We start from the raw sequence: 20,047 nt of genomic DNA on the forward strand, positions 1-20,047 counted from the left end.
TCTAAGTCTTCTTTCAGCTGCACATGGTCGTCCACAAGGCTACTTATGCGTCCAAGACTTCAATGCCAGTTTACTCAACCCAAGCAGCTGTATGCTTGTTCATAAAATTCACGATTCAACTTACAAAAATTATAACTCAAATTCTAGAGCTCATCTAAAAAATATTCCTTCTACATACTTGTTTAGAATTGTCTTAGGAAGCTTACCTTAAAATTTCAGCTTCAAAATATTTGTGGGTCATCCTGGAGACTCAATTCTTTATCGATGGACTGGATTCACCCGAGAAAAAAACCTCTGGTCACTTTTTCCCTTCTCTGGCCTTATTTCAGTGATACCTTCTTCTGGCAGCATCACCTCTGAAACTAGACTCTCATTTGCAATGACACCAAGATCTCTTAATTTGCACGAAGGAATTGATCAAACTGATCTTTTGAAGTTCATCCTCCCTTTTTTATACTGCTTTCCACCGCTTACCATTAAAGCCTAGCACGACACCTTCAACTTAAATGGAGTTAAATCCAGTGCTTAGGACAGTTGTTGCCCTTAATTAGGGGTTAAGACTGATCAATGCATGCTTCATTCGTTTAGCTCAGCCTCCATCGTATAGCTCATCGTTTAATGATTCTCTCACTGTCGCTTAACACCCAACAATCTTGCTCTCGCTCATCGTGTAGCACATAGCCTATCGCACAGTTCTCATTGTCGCTCATCGTGTAGCTCTCACTGTCGCACATCGTGTAGTGTTAACGCCTATCGCCTAACTCATCACGCTCATCGTCTAGCGCTCACATTATCGTGTAACACCATCGTCTAGTGCATCACGCCTATCTTCTAGCGCTTATGTTGATCATGTAGCACCATCGCCTATCGTGTAGCACATCGTCTAGCGCATCGCTTAGTGCCACACGTAGCTACTATTGAGGTTGTTGCCCTAAAGTCTCGTGTTCTGTAGTTTGTGAACAGTTTGTACAAATGCTTGTGATGTATAATATATGATATTTTACTTCACTTCTTGATTTTGCTCAGTTTTTTATTTTATTTGCTTTACCACAAACCAATAAACCTAAAATCTCTAGTTATCTGGATGTAATTAAGCATATATGTGGTGACATACAAATTGATCATGTCTTAAGGGATAACCAAAATAGTCTGTAGTATATGGATATAGGAGGGAAACCATATCCTGGTAATGCTACGGATGCGACCTACTTTGTGGAATGGTCACAAGTGTTGTGATTTGTCGTAGATGGTCTGATCCTGATCATTCGTGTAGAGGACATGCGAACGAGGGCGTCTTATACAAAGAGTTTGTATAAGACCTGACCATGAAATGTTAACGTCTCATTATATAACACCGTTCATGACAGAGACTTCACTTCACTAGGATGACATAGGTAACGTGACCTCAATCCTGAGTGAGTTGGAAACTCTTGCCATTAAGGGCGGTCCTTTGATTTGTATGGGTGCAAATGGCCAGGTCGCCGACTCAAACCTACCATTTTGGGGATTCGTCTTATTTAGGAGCTGGAACTCAACTACACAAGATGCAATTCACTTCTTCCTCAAAGCAGGGGCAAGAAGATAGATAGCTCCCTTAAGGGCTGATTCCAGGGCTTGAACGATGTGGTGCCACACACCTTCTCTTGGCCCGAGAGGTGTTCACACATAATTGGACTATGTTGTATTGTTCATTAGAGGAATCAATGGTACTTAAAGAGTGAGATTTAACTACAGGGAGTAAAACGGTAAATTGGCCCAGCTGTACTTACGAGCATCTGTGAAGGGTCATCGTACTTATGATTGGTTATATCTGATGGACACAGGAATATATCTGTGGTAAGAAGAGTTCAATTGTTTGTCTATTATGGAATGCCTAGCAGTTAATGGATGGTGGATCTTGTGGCTAAAGAGTTTAGTCAGTTGTTCAAGTATCGTTGGAGCTTCGAGCATTGGTTCATAAGGTCCCCTAGATAGCTTGGATAAAGTCGAGAATCAGTTTTTGGGTCAGTTTGAAATATTCAAATTGACAAAAGAGAGTTCGATTATATATGATATAATTGAAATGGTTAATTATATATGATGTAATTGATTAAATGTATGAGATACATTATTTTGGAGGAAATTAGATATGAATATGATTTATATCAAGTGGAGGAGAAATTACTAGTAGATATGTAATATTAAACTATAGGTTAAGAATATAATATGATTGTATTCATTTATTAATTAATTGGTTAATTATGTGATAATTGGCTGAAAACGTCTCCTCAATTGTGCGTTAGTGGGAAAATCTCAATCAGTTATTGTAATTGAAGAATAAAATGAAAATTGGTTTCATTTTTGAAAAAGTTCAAAAGGTTTAGAAAAATCACTAAAACGCTTAGTTGAGAGCCTATACGATAGTGCCTTATCGCTTAAACGATCGCACGCATTCTCTAAACGATCGCTTAGCATTCCTAAACGATCGTTTAGCGTGCCGAGTTTTCTAAACGATCGCTTACTAATTACTGGACGATCGCTTAGTAAAACCTACACAATCGTGTAGATTTCTGTAAACGATAAGCATCCACTATACGATAGCCTTCTCCCACTTGCTTGTCGTTCTACATGATCATCCCATTCATTCTTCCTCTACCAATTCCATTAAAGTCCACTCGTTGGATTCTCACTCCAAGAATACCAAGGGCTTCGAGCTGTCTCTTATACACATCTAGATGTGTATAAGAGACAGGGCGTACATCTGATATTGCCGCATGTATGTTAACCTCTTAAGACTTTGTTGTCGCATACCTTGTCCACGCATAGCTTTTCTTCACTCGGCCACACTTGGCTTCTTTAAATGCTCAACTAACATCTAAAATGAGTAAAGCCAACGCAGTTGACTTAACTCCACCTCTTAGAAAAGGCCAACTCATGGGCAAACACTTAACTAATTTTCTAGCTTCATCCAAGAGTCAAGCTTTCAAACTTAAACTTTTCTTCTAACTTCTTACCCTTTTCCCAACAATTAAACATCGATTCTCACATTAACCTAATCACCATACTGGTCTCGGTAGGGATCATACATAAGTAGAGTAATTAGGGCTCAGGGTTTACAGGGTATGAATATTTCATCAGTTTTATTGATGATTGTTCTAGATATGGCTATATTTACCTAATGCATCATAAGCCTGAAACCCTTGAAAAGTTCAAAGAATATAAGGTGGAGGTTGAGAACCAATTAGGTAAAAAGTTTAAAACACTTCGATCAGATTGAGGTGGTGAGTATATGAACTTAAAATTCCAAGACTATTTGATAGAAAACGGAATTCAGTCTCAACTCACAGCATCCGATACACCTCAATAAAATGGTGTAGCAGAAAGGAGAAATAGAACCCTATTGGACATGGTTTGTTCGATGATAAGTAATGCTCAAGTGCCTAATTCATTTCGAGGACATGCAGTAGAGACTTTTGTGTATATTTTGAACATAGTTCCCTCGAAAAGTGTTTCAGAAACACCTTGCGAGTTATGAAGAGGATGTAAAGGCAGTTTCCATCACTTTAGGATTTGGGAATGTATAGCACACGTACTGGTACACAACTCAAAGAAACTAGAATGTCCTTCAAACGTATTCTTATTTGTAGGATACCCTAAAGAGACAAAAGATTGTCTATTTTATGATCCTCAAGATGACAAAGTATTTGTATCAACAAATACTACATTCTTAGGGTATGATCACATAAAGAATCTTTAACCTCGCAGTAAGCTAATATTAAGTAAAATGACCACAGAAGCTACAGAAAAATTAACAAGGGTTGTTAATCAAGTTGGTCCTTCAACAAGAGTTGTTGATGAAACTAGTCCTTCACCTCCTTCTCAAAAGTTGAAAGTGCCTCGACTTAGTGGGAGGATTTTTCAATAGCCTAACCGTTACATGGATTTGATAGAAACTCAGGTCGCCATTCCTGATGATGGCTTAGAGGATCCACTGACCTTTAAAAAAACAATGAAAGATGTGAATCGAGACCAGTGGATAAAATCCATGGACTTCGAAATGGAGTCTATGTATTTTAGTTCAGTATGGGAACTTGTAGATCAACCAAATGGGGTGAAACCTATTAGCTGCAAATGCATCGGAAAGAGAAAACAAGACTAAGCGGTATATGGTACATACTATCATAAGCTAGTAACTTCGTCGCAAAAGAGTTTATACTCCAAAAGAAAATGGGTATACTATGAAGTAAAAACTTTTCTCTCAGTGCCATGATAAGTCCGATTTAGAATTCCTTATCGCACTGATGCCTTTTAGATTGCGAAAATATGGAAAATAGATGATCAACGAAAACCTTTCTGAATGTTGTCTTTAAAGAGAGTATCTATATGCTGAACCAGGGGTTATAGAGTAGAGTCAAGAGCAAAAGTGTTGCAAGCTAAAGATCTATTTATGGGTTAAAACAAGCAATCTCGATCCTGAATATTGAGATTCATAAGAAATATTGAAGAAAAACTTGGTGTTTGCAAATCTTATGATTTTAAATAGACTACGATCAAATCTTATGGACTTTTAATAGAAGATTGATGAAACTTGTGTTGCAAGAAATTATCAACAAAATTGTAGCTTTTCTGGTATTGATATGTTGATGTGATTATTCTATTCATTGGCAAATGAGATAGATTCATGGCTGACGTTAGGAAGATGGTCGACTTCGTAATTCCAAATGAAAGGATTTATGAGAAATGCAACAGTATGTTATTTGGAAATCCAAATAGGTTCTGAATCGCAAGAGTAGAACGCGAGTTGTTACTCAGGCAAGTTTTCATATAGACAAGATGTTGTCTATGATATAAAAATGCAAATTCCAGAGAGAAATTTGTTAACCTTTCAGGCAATACAATTCAATTGGTCTATAAGGAACATGTCCTAAGACACCCTAAGAGGTTGAGGTTATGAAACGAATCCTTGTGGCATTACAGTTTGGAGATTTTTGATGTAATGTCATGTGTGTACATGCCCAGCATATGCATGCAATTCGATAGTCAGCAGATATCACTCTAATTCCTGGATATGGCCATTGGACTGTCGTTAAGAACATCTCAAGTATCTTTGAAGAACGAGGGACTATATGCTCGTGTATAGTGCTAAGGATCTGAACCTTACAGGATATACTAGTTTTGATTTCCAAACCATTGTGGATTCTAGGAAATCAACTTCAGGATTAGTATTCACTCTAAATAGAGGAGTTATAGTTTGGAGAAGTATAAAGAAAAGTTGTATTGTTGACTCCACCAGACTCCACCATGGAAACGGAGTATGTAGCTGCATGTGAAGGAGCCAAGGAAGCAGTATGGCTTAGAAAATTCTTGACCGATTTGGAAGTAATTCATATATGCATCTGCCGATCACCCTCTATTGTGATAATAGTGGAGCAGTTGCTAACTCAAAAGAACCAAGAAGCCATAAGTGCAGAAAGCACATCGAGCGCAAGTACCATCTCAGTAGGGAGATAGTACACCGAGGAGACTTGATAGTTACGCAGATAGCCTCAGAAGACAATTTAACTTATCCATTTATTAAGCCCTCACGACTAAAGTGTTTGAGGGTCACCTAGTTGGACTAGGACTACAAGATAGATAAATCTAAGCAAGTTCGAGAATTAATAGGTATCTGATGCCCTAGTTTATTTTATTTATATTTATTCTCTCATACTCAACGTTGTATATATATGTAAACCCACTGGAGTTTTATTCCAATTGGGAGTTTGTTGGGTGGTATGTCCTAAAAACTCACAATCTGTAAAATTAAACATATTCTATTTGCAATAAAGATGTTATTGGGGTTTATTCAATAAAGTTGTTATTGAATATGTAAAGTTCACTTGTAAAGCATAAATCCAAGAAACTAACGAACCTCTGGCTATAGTATGAATACTTAAACCTTATGTGGAGACATAAAAGAGGATCAAGTTTGGGTATAACAAAAACAGTCCATAAGTATAAGAATAGGGTTGGGTACTTATCTTAAAGATACTGTGGATGTGGTCTGCTTTGTATTTGATACAAACGATGTGATCCCAAAATCGTTCGAGTGGAGATATGCGAGTGGAGGTATCCTATGCAAAAGATGTTTGCATAAAATCGGACTACGAAATAGTCACTTTTCTTTATAATGACCATTTACTGTTAAAACTGACAATTTCAATCTGATGATCTAAGGTAACTTGATCTCAATCCTAAGCTAACTATGAACTCCTCTTTATTCAAAATTAACCTTTAATCTAAAACGGTGAGAATGGCTCAACGGCGCAACTCAATAGGTCTCCCATTTTAGGGGTAAGATTGGGGACATAGCCCTGCAAGATGGAATTCTCTCCTATCCAGTTTCAGGGTTAGTAGATATGTTGTTCCTGACTCCTAGTCTTGAACAAGGAACCCCACCCTCTCTATAACTTAGAGGGACTCGGTTTATTGGTAAGACCATAAACCAATTGTTCATTAGTGGTTCAGTGGAGACTTAAGGAGCAGATGTATTACGGGAGTAAAACGGTAATTTTGACCCAATTGTTAATACGAACAAAACTGTGAAGGATCAACTTACTGATCATGGTTAAATCAAGTGGACAAAAATATATCTACAGTGTGAAGAGTGTAGTTACTGCCCTTTAGTGGAATGACCCGGTAGTTAACGAATGTTAATTAATTCGTTTAAAAGAGTTTAGCCAATTAATCTGGGATCGTTGGAGCTCATGATCTGTAGGTCCATTAAGCCCCCTACTAGCTCATAAACGGATTAAACCTTAGAATAGCGTGACGAGAAAAATTGAAACGTTCGAATTCGAATTAAAGGGATTATTAATTATATTTGATATAATTATACATTTAATTGTCGAATTAAATGAAATTGGAGAACTGGAAAATATTTAAATATGATTTACATTAAATGCATGAATAAGGATTCATAATTGTGGAATTTATGGTTTATTAATTTAATATTGGATATTAAATTATTTTAATGAATTAATTAATTATTTATTTAAAATAGATTTTATTTAAAATTAATTATTTGAATTAATTTTATTTAAAATTGAAAATTTTAATTTTATGGAAATTTAAATAATAAAATCAATTTTGTTTTAATTTATTTTGAAATTTTAATTAAAAAATATAAAAATTGATCAAATAAGATTAGGTGAGATTTTCCATTTTAATCCACCTATATTTCCACAAAAATGGGTTGCGGTTTGTTGTCAAATTAAGGTGATTTGAATTTGCACGTTGAGAATGAATAAATAATTTTTTCCAATTTGTTGAGAAAAGCATGCATGCAATAGAAATTAATGAGAAAATCAATTCTCTCATGCTTACGAACGCAAAAAGGAGAAAAGCCTCCTCCAATTCCCCTAAATTTTGTCTCATTTTGGATCTCACCATCCAATCTAAGGTTCTAAGAGAATAGTAAGGAAGATCAAGTGATGGTCATAAAGCCAAAAGAAAAGGAGATTCAACCAGAATTGCAGCTGGAATTGGGAGAATTCTTCAAAGGTAACTTCAAAAACCCTACTTCTTTGTTATGAACAAGCAAGCTTTGTTTCTAGAATTAATGGAATTAGAGTGCTTAAGATCCTAATCGCTTCTGCTTGTTGATTGTCAATACAACAAGTGGTTTTTTTCTAACAAACTTGATGAAGCATCTAACGTGATAGTGAAAGTGTGACCGCCTTCTATGAAAGAGTTTAAAGGTCTCTTTCTAAACCTTTTACGGTGACTGAGATTTATGTGCATGACTGTAATAAGCACACTCTTTATCGCAAAATCAAGAAAATATTAGGAGTAAACAGTGTTGTGGGGGTCTCAAATCAGTGTTATTGATGTTGGGGTTGATGCCCTAAATCTTGTAGGGTTCTATAGTTTGTAATTGTATTGTACAAATATTTTATTTATTTAATAAAATATGAGATGTTTTATTTAACATTTAGTAGTATTAAACCCACAAACCAATAAACTAACATCCAAGGTTATCATCTATGGCTTAAACATGTATGTAGAGACATATAGACGGATCATATTTAAGTGATAACCTAAATTGGTCTGTAGTAGATGGATAAGGCTGGATACCTTATCCTTGTGACACTACAAGTACAACCGCTTTGTTGATGTTACGATTGTTGTAAAGTACTACAAATGATTTGATCCTAATCATTATGTGGAGACATGTGAGCGGAGGTATTCTATACAAAGGAGTTTGTATAAGATCGGATCACAAAATGACTAGTCTCATTATATAACGTCGTTCATAATAGAGACTTTATGAGACTTACATTTCACCAGGATGAACATAGATAACATGACCTAAATCCTGAGTGAGTTGTGAACTCATGCCTATGAAGGTTATCCTTTTATTTTGTATGGGTGAGAGTGGCAAGACCGTCGACTCAATAAGCCTACCATTTTGGGGATTCGTCTGATTGAGAAATTGGGAGCACAGCTATACAAGGCAGAATTTACTCTTTCCCTAACGTCGGGGAAAGTAGATAAATTGTTCCCTTAAGGGTTGATTCCTAGGCTTGAACAATGTGGCGCCACACCTTTTCCTAGCTCGAGAGAGGTTTGGTCATTGTTGGACTATGACTTATTGTTCATTAGAGGAATTAGTGGTACTTAAGGATTAGATGTAACTATAAAGGGTAAAACGATAAATTTTGGCTAGCGTGTATTTACGAGCAATTTGTGAAGGGTCATCGCACGTTGACTGGTTATATCCAATGGACACAAAATATTATTTTGTAGTGCGAAGAATAAACTATCGATTTTCAGTTGAGTGCTCGACAGTTAATGGATGTTGAATAATTTAATTAAAGAGCTTAATTAATTATTCAAGTATCATTAGAGTTTCAATCTACAGGACCATGAAGCCCCTTCTGTAGCTCAACAGGGATTAAATGAGAATCAATTTTTTATTAATTTGAATTGTTCAAATAATTGAGGGTATTAATTATATGTGATATAATTAATTTTCATTTAATTATATGTGATATATATACTATGATGTATTTGATACATTATAATATAAAGTTTATCTGAGAGGAAATAAATATTCGAATATGATTCGAATATTAATTATGTGAATTGGATTCATATAATTAAATTTAATATAAATGAGATTTATATTAAATATCATTAATGAGAGAATATAAACTATAGATTATATTGTATTGGATACAATATTAAAGTCTAGGTTATATGTTATATTTCATATAACATATAGTTTAATATATAATATATATATATTATATGTATTATAATATATATATATATATTTACTAATATTTAAATTATTTTTAACATTGTTTTATTTTTTAAATTAATTTTGGGAGGGAGTTGTAACACCCTTCCTTTTTTTCTCTCTACAACGTACTTGAGTGGGAATGATGCAAGGAGTTATATACCAAACTTTTCCCTCTCTTCCAAAGTTTAAGAGCCCATAACTCCTTAGTGATTTCTCATCTCATTAAAGATTATAGGAGGCTCTATTCAGGTGATGACCATTTGGATCAAGTTTGTTTGTGACAGATCCGAGAAGGGAATATCGTGAAGAAGATTTCTTCAAGGGTAAGTCTTCTCTTATCCTATTCCTTTTTCATTTATGTTTGCATGCTGTAAATTTATTATTATACATAACGTTTGTATTCTGTAATTTTGATTATGTGAAAATAAATTTTGGACCGATCTCCACGCTTCCGATCAAGGTTCTTCAAAGGTTCCTTTAATTGATAGTTCAAGAGGTAATCTCACTCTCTCTAACAAGGTTGTTGTCCTACTTCACTATGCATCAATTGAAATCATTAGATATTGATGTTTAAGTTTGATCTCCTTTACTTGTTCAAAACAGTTTTTTTTTTTCCAAAATAATCTTTTATGTTGTTTTACCTGTTAACTTTTCTGTAACAATCATTTGTGGGGATTGTTTGGAAATGACTTTTGGGCTTAAGCCCATAAGAAAAGTTAACGGGAGTGTAAGAGCTTCGTTCCATATGGAAAATTTAGTATTGCCTAAAGAGTATAAATATCAAGGCATTCTAGATGAGAGTTCAAATTGTATTGGTGGTAGAAGTATAATCGTTTCACTACATGTGTTCGCCGACGTCGACGCAACCCTTCAAATCGACCGATATCGGTAGAAAAATAATTAAGACTTTATTTGAGATAACCAATACCTTAGTAAATATATAAATCAACTAATCAAATCTCTCACAGATAAAATTACAACCATAGGCTTGATTTTTAAATTTCAAAGCTTATTCTCTTTATATAATAGAAAGAGACGTTAGAACTTATCGGTTACATTTAACAAAATTTTCTTTACGATATTATCTATACTAGAAAAATAGATAATAAAAGTTGATAGTCAAAAAGTACGAACTTGGATTCAATCATTTTCACTCTATTTTTTCTTATCTATTATTAATTACTTTTTTGAAACATAAACAAAGAACAGAGTTCTTTTTTAAAAAAAAAAAAAGAAAAAAAAAAGTAACGAATGTTATTATAGGTACAATTGGTCATTCTTCGCATATCTTAATATTCTTTACTTTAAGTATAAACGATTGTAATTTTACCTTTGTTTCATTCAACATGTCTCGTACCAATAAAGATAATAATTATTTTAAAGGCAAAATATCAATTATACTCTTGAAGTTTAGAGGTTATATCAATTTCAATCCTAAACTAATAATCATATCATTTTAACCTTGAATTTTCACAAGTGTATCTATCAATTTAAGCCATCCATTATTTTATTTAGATAAATATTGTGTGAGACTTGTAATGTTATCAATTTACACATCTAACCTTATATAAGTGAATCAAATTAGATTCACAATTAAGATGACTTTGAAAAGTATTCGTTCAAATTACAAATCGTCCATTTTAATTGCAACAAGTCTACACACTTATAAGAATTGATGCATTGATGATTTTCAAATATAATACTAATAAATGTTTTTAAATCGATTCACTTATAATAATTTATAAATTTAATTGAAAAAATTAAAATGTCAACTAAATTCGAAGGAAATGTATAAATTGATATATTAAAGAAAATTTAAGGTTTAAATTAATATATTTACGAAAGCCTAGGTTTAATGATAGACTTAAATTTATAAGATCCAAAGTTATTTTTATCTTTCTTTCTAATTAATGCAAAACAAAAATAAAAGGCAATGGTATTGTTTGAGCAAGAAATCAATTGCACCAAACAGAATATTGTTCCATTCATAATAAAAACAAGAAGTGTGGGGCCTATTGTTGCAATATAGAGAAAATATGTTTAATTTTTTTAGAAACAGCCAAAAATATGAAAGCAGCTTCTCCAATTTAGGGATCAAAAGTGGTCTGTGCATTCAGGACATAGTGTGACACTACAACAGTGAAGAATTTATAATTCACTAATTGCAATAAATTTTTAACAATATTGATTTTGTATTTACTACTAGTCACAGTTCAGTTGATAGTCATTTCATTTTTTTTAAAAAAATAATAATAATTTTAATAAATATTATTTTTATTGTAAAAGCAAAAAAAAAAAAACAAAACAAAACAATATAGTTTTCGAGATTTTTTTTTTTTTTGAAAATTCTTATAAATAGAAAAATCGTAAAAATATTTATACTTTTTGCTGGGAATTTTTTGCTATAAGTATAAATATTTTTAAATATTTTTTATATTTAAAAATACCCTTTTTTGTTAGAGTTTAACAAGAAATTCAAGTGTTCTTTTTAACAAAAGTAAAAATCATGCATAATTAAGAATTTGAGTGAAATTAAAAAATAAAATCATTATCAAATGGGACGTTAAATGATTTACTTCAATGTCCATAGATAAATCTATGATCATACTTCTTTTATTTCTTTTTCAATATTCGTTATGTTATTTTTAATCGGAGATTTTAAAAAATAGAAAAACAAGAAAACTATTTACACAATATAGCAAAATTTTAATCTTCTTTGATAGAGACTGATTGAAGTCTATCAATGATAGAAACTGATAGAAGTTTATCACTGATAAACGTTGATAGAAGATTTATTAGTGTATATCAGTTTTTTTTTTTTTTTTTGCTATTTCTGTAATTAGTTTGACATTTTTTCTATCTATAAAATTTTCTTATTGAATTTTTATTTTATTTTTCTTTAAAAAAAATCTTATTTACAAAATAAACAATAATTTTCTGTATAGATGAGAACATTATATATATAATTAGCCCTTTTATAAAAGGATAAAACTTGATTAAGGGGTAGGTTTGATAACGACTTGGGTTTCGGTTTTTTTTTTCCATTTTTTTTTATTTAATTAAGTTTATAAACACCAGTAAGATTTCTTTGTTTCTCTATTATCTATTTTTTATTCTAGATTTCTCCCTTTCATAACTAATATACATGACTTTCTTTGTACTTCGATTGAGATTCTCTACATGCTCGTTCACCATTCTCGATTAATTTTTTTTTATCGAATATCTTTTTAAACTCCATGGAGTTTGATATTATATTAAAATGATACATGAAACATAAACTCTATCTAAATATAAGATTGTGACATCTTTCGACTTTTCTAATCTAAAAATCCACCACACTTTTACCGACCAAGAAAAATCTAAACAAGTTTAGAAATAATATGAATCATGAAAAAGTAATGTTATATAATAAAATTGATATAAGTGATAAATAATGATGATGAAAAATATGGGGCCAATGGCAATGGATCACCAATATTTTCTTTTGTTGTTTGGTACACAGAAAAAAGAAAGAAAAAAATGTGATGAACAAAATGATGAAATTTGGTGTTTCTTTTTGGTGTTTGAGCGAAGGTTTAATATCTCTCTATGGCTTTTGGGTGGGGAAAGAAGAGAGAAAAAGGGGTCATCGCGTGCTTCAACAGCCAGACATAGGTAGCCAGCTGACCACTCTATCACTCCAAAATTTCATCTTTTTTTAGATCGTTGACTTCTTTTTTTGTCAATCCGATCATAGTTTAGTAGATAAAATATATTAATTATCATCTTAAAAGTCGATAGTTTCTTCTCTAATCTCATGATGGTTGATTCTTTCTCTCTCTTAGAGTAATGTGGCTGAAGAGTTTATACATTGTTAGGTATATAAAGAGAAAATATGTGTGGGGATAGAAAAAAAAAAAAAAAAAAAAACTCATACTTCTATTGTAGGAATTAGAAAATAATTGAGAAATTAAATAATAAATAGATAAAATTAAGAAACATGAAAATATATACTATGTGAAAAATTGTTACAATCACACAAAATGATCTTGATCCCAGTTACAAGAATATTCTCTCAAAACTTTTGTACCACTCATACCATTTTCCTACTCTCGAATCAAAGAATGTACAAAATGGAATTATAATTAATTGGTGTTAGTACATTCGAAACTATGATGATTGAAAACAAAACCAAATAGACTTCTTTTATAGTGTTTTGGAGTATCCATCACTTTTTTTTAACCTTTTCTATGTAGGACAATTACTCTTTTAATATTTTTTCAAAACCTTAAAATATGCGAACCTGCATCTAATGGTTATATCAAAAGGTAGTCTTTCTCTAATTTTCTTAAGTTATTTGATGGACTGGAACAATGTGACTGATAATTTTACATCGTTAGATAATATAAAGATAAATTTCAAAACGTGTATTTCAAACCTCATTTTGGAAATTATTCATTGTAAGGCTCTCTATCCTTGATCTCTAATTAATTTTTTGATTGAAGGATCATAAATTTGAATCTTTGCAACTTCATATTTGCGATATAATACTTTTATTATTTTAGAGAAAAAAATTATGTTTTTCTTTTTCTTCTCCACTTTACCATTCTATAAGAGGATTTAAAAATTTATTTGATGAAGAGTTACATTATGAAAGTAGTGTTTGGGTTTTATAAAATCACTTTTAAAAACAATCATTTTTTTGGAGAGACAATTTAAAAGAGGTATAAGCTTTCAATTGAAAAAGAAATAAAGTGAAATACATGATCACCATTCTCTACAAAATAATTTCTACCTTGACCATATGAAACTATCTTTTTAAAAAAAGGTTGGTTTAAAAAATCTATTGTATTTTCAAAACAAGTCTTTAAGCTATACTATTATGTTTCATACTATACCTTTAATTTAACCTCTCTCAAATAATACACATAACATGGAGTTGTTTAACATTCAAAAAGATATATAATAGGATGATTAAGATGGATTGTCCAATTAATTTATTACTAGCTAATTTGTCACATGTCAGTCTCATCAATTTTCTATCATACCACTAGGGGATCATGGAAAAGATGGTAAAATTTTGTGTATTTATATTGGAATCATTAGTGCCTTCTTTAACCCTAATTTTCACCTCTTGAGATAGACACCATACATTATTATTTTTTTTTTAAAAAAAAAAAAAAAACCATTTTTTTAAAAGGGTGTTCCTTATAAAAGGAAAGAGAGAAGTTTTTCAGTGGAAAATTGATAATATGTTGACCTCTTATATTGTTGAATGTATAAGAAATAAATTCAATTTAAATGGTATATTTTCACATCCATGCATAAATATTTCAAAGTTTGAACATATAGTTCATTAATTATTAAGATCCAATTTGAAAACCGTTTTTGCTAAGTCTATATTTCTCATTCTCTCGAATTTTATATTAATATTTCTCAAATTAATTGAAAATCGTTTGAATACTTGGTTAAATTATAAAAACAAAAACAAGTTTTAAAAAAAAAATTATAATTTTTGTTTTTAGATTAAAAATCATAAATAAATAAACTTATGGGTGAAAATTAATATTATTTCAGCTTTTTTCCACCTTGAAAATATAACACAAGCATGCTATTATATATATATATATATATATATTTTTTTTTCTTTTCCTTTTTTTTCTTTCTTTTCCTTTTCCTTTTGTTTCCTTCTCTTTCTTGGTTGGTAATGAGTAAAACTAAAGAAAATCATAAGCAACGAAGACTAACTTTTTATTTACCTTTTTTGGACTAATTTGAACCAAATCGAATTACATAGTTTTCTAAATGAATTGATGTCATTATATTAATCCTATATATATATATATATATATATAATATATATATTAAAAAAAGTGAGAGATAAAAAGAATAATAAAAGGGAAAATTTTGAAGAAGAGCAAAAAGTAGGATGGAAGGGCATGATGAATTTTTATTGTTCTTTTTCTTTTTGTTCGTGACAAGGACATGTGAATACCTTTGATAATGCTCATACATACCATGGACAAGAAAAAAGGTTTGTACATTCTCCAAGAAAAATCAAAACATAGATTCCTCTCTCTCTCTCTCATTCAAACTATTGAAACAATTTAAGAAAGGAGTTGCATTATTTTTAAAATAGGGTTCTAAAGAAAACTTCAAATTATCGAGTCGTTTTAGTTATATAGTTTAAGGAATTGACAGAAAGACGCTACCGAGAATAAGCTTCTAAACTTAATTAAAGCGATAAACTTCATTCTAAAATTGACAAATAAAGATAAACAGGTAAAGCTTAAAGCAAGAAAGAATTGACACAGATTTACGTAGTTTACTAACAGTATATTAGCTAGTTACGTTCACGGGACAGAGGGATAACAATTCTATTAGAGAATTATTTAGATTATAGAACAAAGACGCTTTTAAGGTTAGAGAGTTTTATATTGCACTTCTCAGTTCTAAGATCATAAACATAAGTAATGTAAAGATGAAAATGCATAAATAACTTAGATCAACATGATTCCTATATGAGATCGTTCGAAGCGTCATTCTAAATAATTCACCGTCTAGACATATGAGCACTTAAAATTCGGATATCTTAATGACAACTTTAGGTCAATGGCCACAAGATCTATCATTTTTCTTAATTTTATCAATATTTTTTAAAAACTTTTTTACTTTGGGTTTAAAAGATTAGGAAAGACGACAAAAAGAAAACCCTACATATTTTTCCCTCCCTTTTGTTCTTGGTTCTTTATTTTCTTTTCTCTTTGTCATATGGTATGTAAAAAGGAGGGGAGAGAGAGAGTCATCACCATAACAAACCAAAAAAAAAAAAAAACTCTCTTTTGGAAGGAAGTCAGGAAAAGATAAATAATAAAATAATTAAGTTTGTTTGGCAGTAGTCCTTATATTTTTTAAATTTCGTCCATCAAAATTAATTAAATAATAATAATAATAATCTTCATACAAGAAATTACAATATATATAAATATATTTCTAAAATTTACAGTAAAAATGTTAATAGATAATAAAAAAATGTTTAAAAAAAACTAATAATAGTGACTAAACTTAAAATTTAATTTACTGCGTTTAAAAATTTTAAGACTAAAATTGAACTAGTCTTAGAATATAGAGATCATAATAGTATTTTAATATATATATGTATCATGATTGAGAATAGTGTAATTATTTACATCACATGAGTTTACAATAGTGATCATCATGAGAATCACATTGAGGCAATTATGGGATTTCTTCTTTTTATACCTTTTTTATATATTTATATTAAATTGTACATATTGTAAGTGGAGAAATAAGAGTTCGCCAGATGGATAGCCCAAAAATTAGACAAAAAAATATGAAATTATCTGGTCTTTTAAAAAAATATCAAATGACCCTTTGTTGACGTTAAATTCGAGTGAAATTACCAAAATATACTCCCTTGCACGTGGAAAAGTAATCTCGCTCTCGCTCGTCTCGCTCTCTCTTCTTTTTTTTACTCACAAATCACTATATCTCTCGCTCTCTCTTCTTTTTTTCACTCACAAATCAATATGTCTCTCGCTCTAGCTCATCTCACTCTCTCTTCGGTTCATCACCCACAAAATCACTCATCTGTCTTGTCTCTTGCTCACCAAAATTGGTCGCATCAGAGCTGCTCGGATGAACTCGTCGTGCTGAAGAAAAAGAAGAAGACGTACAAAGGAGAAGAAGCTAGAGAAGAAGAAGACAATGTGCAGATAAGATTTCTCGCACTAGAGAAGAAGAGGAAAAAGAAAAAAGAAGAGCAATAACATAACTTCACGTGATCATGACATTAGCAACGGGACATTTAATAATATTTTTCAAATGTGGGTCATTTATCATTTTAGACCATTAAAATGGATTTTTTGGGCAATCAATATGAAGAAACAAGTACAGAAGACAAATCCTAAACAAATAACAAAAAAAAACTATAATATAATAATAAATAATCCCTCTCATTAGTAAACAAATAATTATAACAAAACAAAACACCTTTCTTTTTTTTTCTTTTTTTTTTCTGTCTATTTACATAGGATTTTACAAAGAAAGAAATTGGGTAATTAGAAATAATCAAAATGGTGATTAGGGATTTGGAAAGGTTGTTGTCTTTGTTTTTTGCTCAATTTGGGTAAATAATTAGAAGGGTATTTGGAGTAATTAAGGTTAGGATTATTGTTGTTGGGGATTTGTGGAGGTCGTACGGATCTAATTAAAGCCCAATTAATTCCTTTGAAAAATTCATGTCTTTTGATTTCAACTGAACCTTTTAAACTTCCAATTCTTTTTTTTGGATTTTTCACCAAAAGCTTCTTGATTAAATCCTCAACTTTCACCATTTCTTCATACTCTTTGCTGCTACTAATCCCAATTCTTGGAAATCTTAATGGCTGCTTCAATATGTTCATTAATGTCTTCTCATTGTTTTCACCTTTAAATGGGGTTTTTCCGTACAGCATTTCGTATAAGAATATCCCCAATGTCCACCAATCCACGCCGCTGCCGTGCCCTTGGCCGGAAATCACCTCCGGCGCCAAATACTCGTGGGTTCCGACGAACGATTTCGACCTAGCGTTTATTGGTTCCGCTATTAATTCTGGTTCTGGGTCGAATTCCTCGCCGTCGCCGTCGCTGTCCCCGTCTCCGCCGTACACGACGGCGGGTGCGGCGGCGTGCTCGGTGATGGTGGTGACGGTGGTTGATTTTTTGCGACGGGAGAGGGAGAAACAGGAGAGGACAGGTTGAATGGGAGCGGGCGGCGCAGAGGTGGTTGAGGTGGTGGAGGAGTAGGATCTGACGTGGCGGTCGTCGGAGGCGGTGGTCCGGCAACGGATGAGCTTTGGAACGACGTCGCATTTGAGACAGAGATCGAAATCAGATAGCATTATATGGCCGTCTTCTCTAACTAAAACGTTTTCCGGCTTTAAATCTCGGTAAATTATGCCCATCATGTGCATAATTCAAGGGCTAAAATTATCTCCGCCGCATAAAACCTGTCCCAAACAAAAAAAAAAAACCATTAGTACTGCTAAATCATAAGAATATTGTATTTTGGTACAAGAAATTTAGACTTTTGATCACTTACTCGAAAATATATCTTACAGCTAGTTGAAGTAGATTTATATTTTATTTTCAGTACAATAAGTGAGAATATTATGAAGATTTGAGTCCCTTACTGAGAGTATATACCTGTAAATTATATTTGAAAAAAAGAAAAATAAATAAATTTTTTGCTATCTCGATTGCATTTATCTTTTGTAATTTAAGTAATTATCTAATAAAACTTGTCATGTATAAATATATATTTTAACAAAATTCTAAAAAAAATTGTGTGAAGGAAAGAAAAACATTGAACCTAGATGCAACCTAGACTTTACATAATCATTATTTTTGTTCAATTTTACTTCGTCACGTAATTCTTTTATTCTAAGTTTTGTATATATTTGAGAGATTAAGTGAGATGCACAAAGGCAACACTCAAATATCTTTAAATACATACATGGTTGAATAGGTAAAACATAAATATCCAATCACTCACATCCTAACTCAGAACAAACAAATAGCTATCAAATTATGCTTTTGACTAAATAAATAAATAAGTAGTGTAATTATTAACAGACAAATAATGGAACTATATTGAAAATAGATACATGTTAAAATTCGTTTTGTAATAATTGACATGCATTGGTTTTTTTATTTAAAAAAGAGAGAGAGAGAAAAAAAAGGAAAAACTTACTTAGCGGAAGAAATGGAGAAACGTTTATTGGGTAGACGTAGGCGAGCAGCATACAAATCACCACCAGGACAAAACTCCATAACCAAGCAAGAATAGTGAGAAGCTTCAAAGTCCGCATAAAGCGTAGGCAAAAACGGATGATCAAGCACTTTCAATATTTCCTTTTCCATATCTGCCCTTCTCTCTTTATTTCTAACACAAACCGCTTCTCTATCAACCACTTTCATTGCATAAAAGCACTTTGGTAACCCCACCATTGGATTCCTTATCTCACATAAGTAAACACTCCCAATATCTCCACTCCCCACCCGCCGTAGTAGCCGGAAATGCTCCAACCCCACTTCCCCTTTCACTCGCCGGAGCCACCGCATCGCCTCCCATCCCACTTCGTTTGCCTTGTGTGGCTTCATCATCATCTGTAATGGTAATGTTGGGATATTATTGTCGATGCTGCCGTCTGCCGCTGAGCTGCTGCTTCGGCGACGGCTACCGAAACTGAGGTTGCTCATCCAACTACGAGTCGAGTCGGGGACGGTTATGGAGGAGGAACAACTGCTGTCGTAGTCCGACCACTCGTCTTTGTTTATGCTTCCCATCGTAGCGCAAACAGAAGAAAAGATCAACAGGTACACCAGTATAGCGAAGAAAAGTTTAAGTTTGAGGAATAAATTGAGAAAGTTTTAACAAAAGGAGAGAAGAAAGAAAAAAGAGAGGGTTTGAGGATGGTGGTTGTGTTGTGGGTTTGTGGGTTTTTTTCTTTATATATATGTGTGTGTATATATATAGACAAGTTTGAGTGTGGGCTTTTTTTAGTACAATATTATTATTATTGGTAAATATAATTGTTTTCCTTTTTTTTATTTTTTTACTTTATGTTTAAAAAAAAGTGCCACTTTTTTCTTCTTCTTGCTCGCGAGTTGTGTGTGAGTACTTATGAGTTACTAACTACTATGTAATGTAAAAAACAAAAATAATAATTAAATTAAAGGTTAAAAACACTATTTTGATTTATGTGCTTTGGAGTTTTTGAGCTAGTTTCTTTATTTTGG

At 32.0% G+C, this 20,047-nt stretch overlaps 1 protein-coding gene across 1 annotated transcript; it reads right to left on the reverse strand.

The window, feature by feature from the left end:
• Positions 1 to 17,272: 17,272 nt before the first annotated feature.
• On the reverse strand, positions 17,273 to 19,762 carry LOC120079351 (protein kinase PINOID 2). The gene is given in 3 exon segments (XM_039033512.1): positions 17,273 to 18,221; positions 18,224 to 18,255; positions 18,999 to 19,762. Coding segments are annotated over 3 exon segments (1,524 nt in total). The 5' UTR covers positions 19,595 to 19,762; the 3' UTR covers positions 17,273 to 17,325.
• Positions 19,763 to 20,047: the final 285 nt, after the last annotated feature.

This window comes from Benincasa hispida, chromosome 6 (genome assembly GCF_009727055.1).
Source record: "Benincasa hispida cultivar B227 chromosome 6, ASM972705v1, whole genome shotgun sequence".
NCBI lineage: Eukaryota > Viridiplantae > Streptophyta > Magnoliopsida > Cucurbitales > Cucurbitaceae > Benincasa > Benincasa hispida.